The following is a 14,725-nucleotide window of genomic DNA, read 5'->3' on the forward strand; positions in this document are numbered from 1 at the left end:
TGTCAGCCACCAAGGGACATGCTAAACTGGTTAAGGTCAAACAACTGACAAGCAAATCTGTGCTATTGAGCAGAATATTTGCTGTAACCCATCTTTTATACCAAGACAATACAATGTACATGATAACACTTCCAATCAATTAAGATCAGAAGCCATGAGAGCCACTGCCTGGTACTGCATCAGGGCATTTATTATTATTATTATTATTATTATTATTCAGTAGTTTTATTTTTATAACGTGCTTTCACTTCACTACCGAGCGCAGCTCTGTATGCCTTGGGTATGTGCTGTGGTTTGCTGCGATGCTCTTATGGTTTATGGTATTGAAAGTGTTTTGCGTAGGATGTGTGCTGTGCCCAGTAGTGCAATTTTCTGTATGTTATATATATTTGCAAGTCTTATTTCTTTTGCATTCTTATATTGTTTATTATATTCTTATATATATTTTCACATATATTGTTTTTTACAGAAATGAAAAATTTTTTGGTGTTTGCCCGACGAAATGATATTCGGAAGATTTCTTTGGATGTGAAATATTTTGCTGATGTTGTTGTTCCTTTGGGCCAATTAAAGAATGCAGTTGCCCTTGACATAGATCCAATACGAGGTAAAGTCCTTTCATATGATAACAGATTTCCTAATTGAGGATGAGATTGTTCCCAGCAAATTTTGTTTGGAAGGATAATACAATAGATGTAGGAGTGGCATTGTGATTTAGAAGTTTGTTTCCCAATCACATGGTTTTGGGTTCAGTCCTACTGTGTGACACCTTGGGTGAATGCCTTCTACTACAGTCCTGGGCTGGTCAAAGTCTTGTGAGTTGATTTGGTAGTAGAACCTGAAAGACGCCCATCACAGATATATATGTGCGTGTGTATGAGTAAATTACTGTTTCCTCATCTTGTCTCAAGATAGTTGTAAACAAGCTTCACCATCATAGAAATGGTGTCCTTTGTTTCCAGTCTTCCATGAAAACATGTTTAGCCATGGGGAAACGTTACCTTAGTTGGAAACAGGTATGGGTTGGTGACAAGAAAGGCATCCACCTCTAGAAAATCTGCTTCAACAAATTCCAACTGAGTCATGCAAGCATGGAAAAGTGGAAGTTAAAACGATGATAGCACAGTATTACAATAAAATATTGTTTGCTTCCTTCAGTACAAGACCCTTGATTTGTAGGAAAGGGGTTTATTTAGTTTAGTCAACCTGACTACATGATTTGTGCTTTATCAGCCTTTGATTGATGGAAGGCAAAGTTGAACTCAGGACTAAAGGTACAAAACTATATGCTGCAAGATATTTTATCTGACATTTTGCCATTCCTGTTACCCTATAACCTTTCCAGAATAGACCAAAGCACATGTAATAAAATGTTCTGCCCAAAGATATTATCAAATACCTGCAGGAGATCATGAAGTTAACAACTTAGTGCTGGAAATCTAATATCTGTTTAAGGCCAATATTTTATTTTGAAGTTATTTAGTCTTGCCCTCTGTTGTTCCTATAGATTCCTAGCCTTTAATCAATCCAAATGTTAAAAACTAGCTTACTAAATGTTTGTTGCAGGTAAAATTTATTGGTCTGACACAGTTGTAGATAAAATACAAAGATCAAATTTAGATGGATCCCAAGTTGAAGATGTTATTTCTCATGGACTTGACACGACTGATGGACTTGCAGTTGATTACATTGGCAAGAAGATTTACTGGACAGAAAATGGAAACAACCGGATTGAAGTTGCAAATCTTGATGGCACAATGCGAAAAGTGCTTTTTTGGCAGGATCTAGATTCTCCAAGAGCAATTGTTATCCACTATGAACAGGGGTAAGTAGCACTTGAATTATTCTTGAGTTGCATTTTGTTTGGTGAGTGTTAGGAACTGAAATTGAGTTTAGCATTCACCAATTCCATCATGGTAATTCTTGTAACCATTAGCACTACACATACCGTTATATTAATGTTTTTTTTAAAGATGTATGGGTGTGTGTTTGTTTGTTTCTTTCTTTGTTTTAAGCCTCTGGTATAAAGCCACCTCCTCCTTTCAATGCTATCCACCCCCATTTAGTCAAGGAGGCTTTTTTTCTGTCTAGCAAGTGCAAGTTATTTGGCAGCGTCACTTGTGACAGTGGAATGTAAAATGTACTTAGTGCACTCTGCAAAATGGTTGGCATTAGGAAGGATATCCAGCTGCAAAAATCATTCCAAAGTTGACATTGACACTTAACACAGTCCTGCAGCTCACCAGGTCCTGTCAAGCCATTTTACTCATGCCAGCATGGAAAATATATGTAAACTGATGATGATTATATATACATATATATAACAAAAGAGGGGGTGGTGTTTCCACACAGGAAAAAAATATAGGAAAATGTGTTGTTGAAAATGCACCTAAATTTAAAAAACTCGTAAATGTTTAAAATACATTTATTTACATATATACCAAACTAGTTTCAACAATATTTTTTGTTTATCAATGGTAAAAGTTTAAAATTAGAAAAAACATCTTTAAAAGTTTCAATGTTGACGAATTAAAATGTTTCAATGTTGACGAATTAAAATGTTTCAATGTTGATAAATTAACATGTTCAAAACAGAAGGTGTAAGTTTGAATGTTCATAGCAGTCAATAAAATTAAAAGCGTATATCAATTTGTTTGAATGTACAAAGTTCATTAATTTTAGTGGTGGTTGACAAGTCATGCTGAAAAAACATAAGTGTGAAATGAAAATAGTGAAAAAATGGGAATTTGGTTTACAGTTTTTCTGATCCTCTTCTAATAGAATCTTTCGCAACAGATAAAGCAACATATTCTCAGAAAGTGTCACAGACTTCACTATACATATGCCAAAGAAACAGGATGTTCAAACTGTCCTCAGCCCTATCAATGACCATTATCCATGCTACCTACTACTCCCATGATGGCAGAGTTCATGGCTCTGTAAAGCTGCTTGCCACTTCCACCCTCCTGCCCTCACCAATGAAACCCTCAACCATGCTTACAATGAACTTGTAGTTCAAGTAATCAAACAACTGGAATACATCTTTGAAACCAACAGAAGATCCATTTAGACATAACAGAACATAAGATGGTTACAGTTGGAACACCTTTGGTCAAAGCTCTGCTCAGTCAGAGCTGGTCTGGTGATACACAACAACAAATATAGAACATGTGTCACTTAGAAAGAAACTATAATATATTCTGTTTTTCTCTCAGTCAATAAGGAATTATTATTTATTTGCTTATCATATACTGGCATGTTTGTTTTGTAAATTAATTTTTGTTTATTCCTTTTGATATGATGTACAAAGAAGTAGATTCCCTTTCTAGCAAATATGTAGACCCTCCCCTACATTAATTAATAATTCTTCATTGTATCTCTGCAGCTACATCTACTGGACAGATTGGGGAGACCGACCCAGAATAGAGCGAGCAGATATGGATGGTAATAACCGGCTCACAATTATTTCAAAAGCTCTCAAGTGGCCTAATGGGCTGACTATTGATAAAGAAACTCGAAGACTGATTTGGAATGATGCCACTACAGAAGTAAGTTATCATTTGGTATCACACATTGATCTATACTCATCATCACTTAATATCCACTCTTCCATGCTTATACGGGTCTGATGGAACTTGTTGAGATAAATTTTCTATGGTTGTATGCCCTTCCTGATGGCAATCCTCATTTGTTTCTTAGCAAGGTAATATTTTCCCAGGACCAGACATGTCTTGGAAATTTGGAAACCAACAACTTTGCTTGTATGATGATGATGCTTAGTTTACTACTGTCATGTGATGTCTAGACAAGATTACACATACATAAATACACACACACATTCATATAAGCACGTCTTTCCATTTTTGTCAACCAAATCCGCTCATAAGGCTTTAGTTGGCCTGGGGCTGTAGTAGAAGACACTTTCCCAAAATACTGCACTGTAGGACTGAACCCAAAACCACATTGTTGAGAAGCAAGCTTCTTAACCACACTGTCACATCTGAATAAATTACTCAGTGATGACTTGATAACAAGTGAATGGAACATTTAAAATCTGACCAGAAATAATTGTCTGGTGAGAGGAACAAGTCTTCTGTATGTAAATGTATCTTCATCGATTTTACATGTTACTATAGCTACCACTTCTGTCCAAGCTGGCACTGATTGGACAGTATTTTTGAGGTAGTGTTTTATGATTGGATGCCTTTCTTGATAGCAAGCCATTTAGTCACTTCTTGCAACAGATAATGAACTTATTTTAACAGCTGGATACATGGTAATAATGACATCATCATCATCATTGTTTAACGTCTGTCTTCCATGCATGCATCGGTAGGATAGTTGACAGGAGCTGGCCTGATAGAAGACTACCCCAGGCTACTGTGTCTGCTTTTGCAGAGTATATTTATATATGTATTTGTGTGTGTGTGTGTGATCATATCATATACATTTGATTTCCATGCTGGCATGGATTCATTGGGTCATTATGGTCTATATTAGTTCATATTCAATATTTCTCTTGTCTTAATCAGGTGAAAAGTTCATGTTTTGCTCATACATTTCATTTCTGGTTTGGTTTCTACATTTGGATGTCTTTGTATCACCAACTACTTTTAGTAAAGTAGTTGGTGATACAAAGATCATATTGGGTGCATTTTACCATGACACCAACACTGGAAGGGTTCTTTTGTATCTCATAAGTGTAAAGAGTTCTTTCTACCTTGATGCGTTCAATGTCACCACATAGGTGATGTCATTGTTTATGTCTGCTATAAAAATATGTCTGGCCACTCCGAGGCTTGTCATGTGAAAGATCAAGGGAATCAAGTAAGGGTTGGTGATAGGAAGCACATCATACCATAGAATACTGCTTCAACAAGTCTCATGTAACATACAGTGAGTTATTATCATCATCATTGTTTTAATGTCCACTTTTCCATGCTTGCATGTGTCCAATGGGGTTTATTGAGGCAGCTATTTCTATGATCAGCTGTCCTTTCCATTTGCTAATTCTCACCTGTTTCAAAGGAAGGTAATATTTTTTCATGACCTGACATGGGCTCACACAATATTGGAAATAAATGACATGACTCTATGACAGTACCAATCATTTACAATTATTCCCCCAATATCAAGACAAGCAGATGCAAATATATACACTCAGACGCATATACATACATATGCAGATATACATAATCAATGGGCTTCTTTCAGTTTCCATCTACCAAATCTACTCACAAAGCTTTGGTTGGCATGGAGCCATAGTAAAAGACATTTGTCCATGGGACCACACAGTGGGATTGAACCTGAAACCAAGTAGGTGAGAAGTAAATTTCTTAACCTGCATCTCTGATTTATATATATATATATATATATATATATATATATATATATACACACACAAGTGTGTATGCACACACACACACATACACGCACATATGTATATTTTATCATCAATGCCTACATCAGTTTTGTGTATGTGATGTTATTTCTATTTGATATTGTTTTTCTAGGTTATAGAATGTTCAGATCTCAATGGGAAATCACGGCAAAAACTTGTCTCTAAGCTTCTTCACCCTTATGGACTGACAGTGGCAGGTCCTTTCATCTACTGGACAGATTGGCGAACAAGATCAATCCACCGAGCTGACAAGATGACTGGTGAAGGGGCTATGGTTGTTCGAAGCAACATTCCTGGACTGATGGATCTACGAGCTGTTCACATGGACAGAACTGGTAACTATAGTAACATCTCTCACCTGGATTTTTTTTGTGAAGTGAAGTTGAAATATGTCTTCACTATCATTATATCATTTACTTTTGCTCGTGTTTTCTTTTTCCCTGTTTTTTTTTTTTGTGGGTGGGGTGCTATTTTCTTTCTCCTTCGCTTCTGTCATGAATCCCAGAACTCATATGGCTGGAGCTTATGAGGTGGCATCAAAAAGTTCCTGGACTAGTTACGTTTAGTAAAAAATAACTTATTTACTTAAGTTTTGATATCATCTCCTTTGAAATAATCACCTTGTGCAACAATACACCTGTCCCAGCATTCCTGCCACTTTTGGAATCCGGTTTGGAAGTGATTTTCCATAAGCAAGTCGAGGACCTTCTGCAATTCGCTCTGGATCCCGACAACGATGTTAAGTCAGCGACCTTTGAGCTGCACTTTCATCTTAATGAAGAGATGAAGTCCGCAGATGCTAAATCTGGCAAATAGGGCAGGTGCAGAAGCAATACCATGTTGTTTGGGGCGTAAACCTCATGAGTGAGGAGAACTCAACGGCAGGGTGCATTGTCTTCATGAAGAATCCAATTCTTCATGCTTCACAGGTCCAGTCACTTTCACCAAATTTCCTCCTTAAAACACTTCAAAACGTCGCAGTAGGACTCTCAATTGACAGTCTGGCCTTGAGGGACAGATTCTCAGTGCACAATACCACATTTCCAGATGTGACACTTGTGGCAGGTCTTCCAGGGACGTTCTTCCACTTTTGAAGCACTTATATCACTCAAAACATTATCTACGATCCATTGCCTTGTTGTCATAAGCTTGCCAAAGCTTGCTCAATGTCTCTGTAGCAGACTTCCCAAGATGAATGCAAAATTTCACATTGGCTCTTTGTTCCTGTCCATGACAAACTCACAGACTACAGCATACACATGATCACAAGAACAAAAATTTCACAACTTGTAAAATAAATACAGTGATGTCACTCAGCACATTGCCTCATAAAGATCACTGCTAGCTCTCACTCTGCACACAACCATGTGCTGCCATCTGTTGGTGTGCTACAGAAATAGTCCAGGAACTTTTTGATACCACCACATACATCAGTTTCCATGGTATATATGTAACTGAGATTACACTAAACACTTGGCCACACCTTCACACACATTTACTTTACTAGATGACAATTAACCTCTGGTGTCTTCTTTGATTAGTGCTTGTCATAGAATTTTATACAATTCAAAGGTGGTCTCTGGTTACTGTGTGAAAAACAAAATTCAAACTTATTTTAGTAAGAACTTCCTGCCAAAAGATTTTCAGTTTATACCATATGCACTTTTTTTTTCTTGCAAATAAATATTCTAAATTAATGAGTTATTCAAGTGTTCTTTTAAACTGGGAGTCATATGTTGTGTGGTTCTGATTTACAGTTTTATTTTTGTTTAATTAAAACAAATTGTTTGCCCAATTATCAACATGACTATGCATTGATTTTGTCTATATTAACTCTTATTTACTCCTTTTCCAGAATACCCAATCAACCGTTGTGGTAAAAGTAACGGTGGCTGCAGCCATCTTTGTCTTCCAAATCCAAAGGGTTTCAGCTGTGCCTGTCCAACGGGATTGCTACTCACTCAGGATAAAAAAGCGTGTCAATCCAGTGAGCAGACATTCAAGTTTCTATTTCAAAATCATTCCTACATTTCTTTTTCATTCTTTTCTCTCTCACTATAATCTATAGGAAATTCCCACCTTTAATGTGCGGCTTAACAGTAAATGATTCTGAACAAGAATTTTGTTTTATCTCTTACTTGTTTTAGTCATTGGACTGCAGGATTTAGTTGAACAAATCACTAGTACTTCTTTTATTGATTTTCTTTCGCCAAACCACTAGATTATAGGAATGTAAACAAAATAACACCGGTGGGAGGAACAAATGTAAACATGAAGAGATACACACACACACACACACACACACACACACACACACACACACACGCATATGTACACAACAGGTTTCTACAGTTTCCATTATCAAATTCACTGATTAGACATTGGTCAGCCCAGTTAGTAGAAGGCCCTTACCCAAGGTGCTGTGCAGTGGGACTGAACCTGAAATCGTAGTTGCAAACCAAGCTTTGTAACCATACAGCCATACCTATGTTTGATTTTTTTTTTTTTTTTTCATTATAATTCCTGATAAGGTGGTGAGCTGGCAGAATCGTTAGCATGCTGGACAGAATGCTCGGCGGTATTTCGCCTGTCGTTACATTCTGAGTTCAAATTCCACTGAGGTTGACTTTGCCTTTCATCCTTTTAGGGTCGATAAATTAAGTACCAGTGAAACACTGGGATCAATGTAATCGACTTAATCCCATTTCCCAAGCTGCCCTTGTGACAAAAATTTAAAATCATTATTTGATTCTTGATTCTTGAAGCCAAGTAAAACTGAGCAGTGAACGATAAATTTTGAACTTATATGCTAATGTTTATTGATTCTGTTACATTTTATTTGCTACTGATTACCAATTTTAATAAAGCCATCACATCAGTTTACATCCATTTTAACCCCTATGCTGACATGGGTGGATTGCTCTTAGAACATTTCATATCACTCTTTGCAATTCTTTGTCCTCTGTCACACATTAACAGAAGAAAAAGAGAAAGACACCAGCCAGTTCTGTTGCGTATGTTATGTTATTTCTGGCATGGTTGGATACCCTTCCTATCACTTCAGCATGGACTGAATGTACTTTATCATGTTATCAACACTAGAGATATCAACTAATGAAAGCAAACAGTCTTCTATACTCTTCTTCTATTTGCTCCTCAACATTTTAGCATTTAGATTACTCTTTCAAACATAATGCTTATTCATTCACACTGTTTAGAATGAATCATACAGTATCTTATATCTTTGCAACTTCGATGATGGGATTTTTTATATTTAGAATGACATTGTAGAGTAAGAGTGAGAGGTTGGATCTGGTCAGTTTGAACATAAAACATAAAAATATTTTATACAGATAAGGTCAGTTTAAATGTTAGCTTGCGAAGACTTATTGGGGCAAGCGAAAGCGAAATTGTGATGGCACTTGTGCCCGCGACATGCATAAGGACTTTCGAGCGAGATTGTTGCCAGTGCCCCTGGACTGGCTCTTGTGCGGGTGGCACATAAAATACACCATTTTGAGCGTGGCCGTTGCCAGTACCACCTGACTGGCCTTCGTGCCGGTGGCACGTAAAAGCACCCACTACACTCTCTGAGTGGTTGGCGTTAGGAAGGGCATCCAGCTGTAGAAACTCTGCCAAATCAGATTGGAGCCTGGTGTAGCCATCTGGTTTCACCAGTCCTCAATCAAATCGTCCAACCCATGCTAGCATGGAAAGCGGACATTAAACGACAATGATGATGATGATGAGGGTTAATTGCTTATGTTTACTGATTCTAGAAATTTATGTTGGTTGGGTCATGTACACAGGATGGACAACAACAGCCTCCCCAGACAAATCCTTTACTCTCAACTATGCAAGGGGAAAAGAAATCAGGGATGATCTAGACGGAAATACAAAGATACTGCAAAAAGGGATGAGAAGTGGAAAAGAATTGATCATAATAAATAACAAACTCAGTTGAAAACCCAGCCAATATAGAGACAGCTTATCAAGTTATGCTAAAGCCATGAACAGTCATAGTTATGACAACTGATTATGGATAATATTAATCATGATAATTATAATGATAACTGATTCTAATAAAGTGCATTTACTATAGTATTTTCTCTTCTGTTTCAGTGCCAAGTGTGTATTTATTATTCGCCAGTCGTGGTAGCATCAGGAGAATCTCTCTTGACTCAAATGATTATACAGATGTATACATTCCCTTGCCTGATGTACACAATGCAATTGCTTTAGATTTCGATATCCAAGATAGTAAAATTTATTACACTGATGTTACTCTTGATGTAATCAGGTGAGTGAAGCTTCAGCTATTCTTGTCTTTTTTTTTTTTGTTACCAATATGTATTAATCTCTTGAAGAAGGTTACTCAGAGACACTTATGTGCCCCTGAGTCCAATGGATTCAGGGTAGATGAGGCCCTTCAGCTATTTAGCTGCTCATCTAAGAGAAGGTTATTACAAATAAATTCTGCTTCCTGATAAATACTGAGGTCATGGCACTTGTTGCACTAGACCAGTACAAGGAGGAATTGAACTGGCGCTGCACAAACCATGTCCTCTAAGCTCATGCTGCCCTGTGGGATAATTTATTGAGCATTTGAGAAAGGCTAAGAGAGTAAACCCCTAAAAAAAATCCAAAGGAATTGACTAAGGCATATATATACAGTTATACTTGACCAATATCTGGCATCAACTGTGGTTCTGTGAAAGCTGTGATTATATTGACTTGTCCTCCCTTCGTGTCATATCCATGTGTGAAGAAGTGGTAATTGTACTTGGAGCTAGGCACTTGCTTTGGGAAACAGCCCAGGAACAGCAGAGGTGGTTAAGTTTTTTTGCAATGCTGTTGACCAACAATGAAAAAGGCCAACCAAAACCATTGATGCCCAAGGCCTTACCTCTTCCCTCTCATTCATTTGTTTGCTTATTATATATTACACTATGGAAATATCATGGTTCATTTTTAAGTTTATCTCTACAGATTTTCTATAGGGTTCAGATCCAGCTTTGAAAGTTACAATGTTTCATATATGAATATGTCTATATAAACAATACCATCAAAGATAGAAAAAATAGGTAATAAGTGTGTATGTAGATTTCAAGAGCACAACATCCAACCCATCAACTGGTAAGTTTAGTGGGTATTTAAGGAATGCATTCGTGGATAGTTGATGGGTTGGATCTGATACTGATGAAAGAGCAATAACTCTTGAAATATGCATGTACACCCATTACCAATTTTTTCTATCTTTGATTGCACCGTTTACATAGATGTATTCATATACAAGATGTCATAACTTTTGGTGCTGGCTTTGAACTCCATAGAAAATCTGTTGAGATAAACTTACAAATGGGCTTTGCTAATGTTGAGATTAGATTTGCCATAGTTACAAATGTATTTGCAGAACTAAGCTCAGATATGTTCTTCCCTTTCGTTTATTAGGCGAGCTAGTCTGAATGGAAGTAATATGGAGGAAATTGTACATAAAGGTTTATCAACAACCGATGGTTTAGCTGTTGACTGGGTTGCAAGGAATGTCTATTGGACAGACACTGGTAAGTTTTGGCTATCAGAGCTATTATATTTTACTTTACATCACAATTGGTGAACACTAATGTCATTGATTACAGGTTTCCAATGGGCCAGTCCCTGGTTCACTAATTACAATGGCTGATGTAACAAAGGACTGTGTATAATTCAGTGCAGAAGAAATGTCTCACTAGATTTCCTTCACAAAGGACTGGCTTGATTTACTTACCAATGTTTATATCCTTTGGCAGTGTGCAAAGAATGTAAATTTAATGTCATTTAATGTCCCTGTTCCATGCTGGCATGGGCTAAATGGTTCAACAGGAGACTTAGGGTCTCAGGATTGTATCACGCTCCAGTGGTTGATTTCGTATAGTTTATACAGTAGGATGCATCTCCTGACGCCAACCACTTTACAGTGTGCACTAGGTGCAGTTGGCATTAGTGAGTATGCTATGCAGATTGTAACATATTGATGCTATATCAAGTTGGTAATAAATTCCTTATGGAACGAGGTTGTTGCCAGTGCCGCTGGACTGGCTCCTATGCAGGTGGCACATAAAAAAACACCTTTTGAGCATAGCTGTTGCCAGTACCGCTTGACTGGCCCTTGTGTCGGTGGCACGTAAAAGCACCCACTACACTCTCAGAGTGGTTGGCGTTAAGAAGGGAATCCAGCTGTAGAAACTCTGCCAGATCAGATTGGGGCCTGGTACAGCCAGCTGGCTCGCTAGTCTTCAGTCAAACTGTCCAACCCATCCCAGCATGGAAAATGGACATCAAACAATGACCGATGATGAAAAGCCAAAAACCATTCAAGATCTAATCCTTCTCTTTCCTATACAATTTTTATGATTCTTTGCATTCTCTCTTTCAGGTCGAGATGTGCTTGAAGTTGCCCGCATTGATGGGTCAAGTAGACGTGTGCTAATTTCCAAAGACCTGGATGAACCACGAGCAATTGCTGTGTTCCCAAAGAAAGGGTAAGAATTACCAAATTTAACTTTCTATTAGTGTTGTTGCTGTTGTTGTCGTCTAACCCCAAATCAGCCTGATCAAGCAGACATGTAATCAAAGACGTTCCAGCCAAGACCATCCCATTTTTTTGCATATCTAGTATGACTATGCTGAATGTATCACCATCATCTTAATGCCCACTTTTCCATGCTAGTGTGTGTCAGACCGAATTTTTATGGCCAGATACCCTTACTTATTTCTAAGAAAGATAATATTTCCCGATGATCAGACATGCTTTTCCAGATTGGAAATGAAGGATATTGCTTACACGACAGTGACATTCAACGTCAATGCAAGGTGACAGTACACATACATGCATATGGTCCAACCCATGCCAGCATGGAAAACAGATGTTAAATGATGATTATATATATATATATATATATATATATATATAAAACATGGGTTTATTTTACTTTTCCATCTACCAAATCCACTAACAAGATTTTGTTCAGCTCAGGGCTATAGCAGAAAATAACTTGCCCAAGGTACCATGCAGTGGGACTGGAGCTGAACCCAGAATCGTGTGGCTGGGAAGCATACTTCTTACCCCACAGCCACACCTGCACCTATCATCCTTCTTAATTTTTGCCAAAGATAGTAGGCTATGATTTGAGAGCTAATTGTCTATTATGTCTTGCAGGTCAGGCAGACAGAAACTCTAGTGCTTAGTGTCTGTTCCCTCTTTCACACACATATTCTTTTTGTTGTTGTTTGATTGAATCAGCTTTCTTCAAAACTCCAAGCTGTATTTACATATAAACCTTACCTAACTCTTGTGGTTCAATGAAAAGTTAAATCTTTGTCTCCCCCACCTCTTCCCATTCTCTCTCACTATCTCTGTCTGCCCCCTATCTCTCTCCCCCCTTCTCCCTTCTTTCTGTTATTGCTCTTAGAATTTTAAAAGTTCCCTTAAATCTTTTCTTCTGCAACATTTAATAGGACATTTTGTAGTTATTGGTATTTAGCCCCAAGTCAAAAGCATTCTACCCATGGCTAACTCATTTTCATTTCAGACATTATGTGTCTAAGATCACAAAATCTAATGTGTTCTTTCCGTTTTTATGATGGTAGAGAGTGATTTGAGGTAGATTAGGCTACTTTTTCTTGAAAGTCAAGTGACTACATAAAGACTCCTCCTTCATTATCCTATTGTGGTTGTTGTTTATATTATTAAGTAGCTCCAATCAACTTACAATATTCACAACAAAAATGTCTTAGAACCATTTACATTTATATATATAACAAATAGGATCTGTCGTGAGGCTAAATATTTAAGTTTGAGTCAGTCAAGTCCTATTAAGATGTCTCTCAGTCTATTTTTAAATTGAAAAGTGGTGAGATATTGATGATAATAATAATAAATTGGCTCTGATTAAGCAAATGTTGGATCAAAGATATTTCAGGTGTGACCAGCTTTTATTTTTATATTTCTAAGCATGCTATACCTTGGGTTACTTATTCAAAGTGTCCTCACCCATTTTCTTTAAGACTGTATGATATGATTTGACTGACTTTTGGTTACTATTTCTAGCATACTGACTGATCATATTGACGTTTCCTTGTTGGTTCTGTACATTGAAATGTATTACCTCTTTGTTTCACAAAATAATAACAGTGAAGAATGGTAATGAAATATGTGAAGAAAAATTTCCTAAGATAAAGATTACATTTAACTTAGCTCTTCAACTTCAAATAAATTGTGTAGATATTTTTTTTCTTGAATTCATATCTCCTGGAACGATTCCTATTCATCTGAAATTTAATACATGTATATAAACAATTTATCTTGGAGGATAAAGTTGTCACAATTTAAGTATAATTTTATATTAAAAGTTTTCCATTTCCAGGCATTATATAATTATTATGCACAGCATGTCAGATGCTGGAGGCAATTTGAAATTAGAAAGAAAATAATGACAAAATCATTTCCCCCTCCAAAAATCAATTTTTAAAACATGATATTCATTATTAATAATCATTACTTCATTTATTCCTGATCTCAAAATAGAATTTTTATTTTTATAAACCATAAATTTCAGGTTGATGTTCTGGACTGACTGGGGAAAAGTTCCCAAAATAGAACGTGCCTTCTTAGATGGAACCAGCCGCAAAGCTATTGTAACAGCAAACCTTGGTGGGTAACAGAATATTTCCTTTCTTTATGTCACACACACATACACACACACAAATATGCATTGTCATCACCTGTATTTCATCTTTTTAACATCCACTTTTCTACAATCATATGGGATGGATGGAATTCATTGAGGCAGACTTTCTGTGGTCAGATGTCCCTCCTGTCACCAGCCCTCACCTGTTTCCAAGTAAGGTAATATTAACTACTGGACGGACATGTTTTCATGGAATATTGGAAATAGACACCACTTGTAAGACAGTGATGCTCATTTACAACTATCACATGATATCAAGAGAAGTAGACACTAATACACACACATATACACATATGACAGGCATCTTTTCGTTTCCATCTACCAAATCCAGTCATAAGGCTTTGACTGGTCTGAGATTGTGGCAGAATACACTTGCCCAAGTTGCCATGCAGGGAACTGTCCAGACTCCAGCTGTCTGTTGTGACATGGTTTCTACAGCTGGATGTCCTTTTTGTTTCTCTTTCTCCCTCTCTCTGTCTCTCTGTCCATCTGACTGTCCTCTCTTTCTGTCTGTTTGTCTTCCTCTCTCTCTCTCTCTCTTTCCCCCTCCCTCTCTCTCTCTCTCTCTTTCCCCTCCCTCTCTCTCTCTCTCTTT

At 37.2% G+C, this 14,725-nt stretch overlaps 1 protein-coding gene across 1 annotated transcript in view; it reads left to right on the forward strand.

Moving 5' to 3' along the window:
• The window catches only part of LOC106882548 (low-density lipoprotein receptor-related protein 4), a 461,294-nt gene that overhangs the window by 430,899 nt on the left and 15,670 nt on the right, over positions 1–14,725 (forward strand). The window contains exons 22-30 of the mRNA XM_052968692.1: positions 470–607; positions 1,567–1,825; positions 3,386–3,548; positions 5,514–5,736; positions 7,257–7,388; positions 9,524–9,701; positions 10,853–10,965; positions 11,817–11,922; positions 13,999–14,093. Of these exons, the coding sequence (XP_052824652.1) occupies positions 470–607; positions 1,567–1,825; positions 3,386–3,548; positions 5,514–5,736; positions 7,257–7,388; positions 9,524–9,701; positions 10,853–10,965; positions 11,817–11,922; positions 13,999–14,093 (1,407 nt within the window). The remainder of the gene's footprint in view (positions 1–469; positions 608–1,566; positions 1,826–3,385; positions 3,549–5,513; positions 5,737–7,256; positions 7,389–9,523; positions 9,702–10,852; positions 10,966–11,816; positions 11,923–13,998; positions 14,094–14,725) is intronic.

This window comes from Octopus bimaculoides, chromosome 6 (genome assembly GCF_001194135.2).
Source record: "Octopus bimaculoides isolate UCB-OBI-ISO-001 chromosome 6, ASM119413v2, whole genome shotgun sequence".
NCBI lineage: Eukaryota > Metazoa > Mollusca > Cephalopoda > Octopoda > Octopodidae > Octopus > Octopus bimaculoides.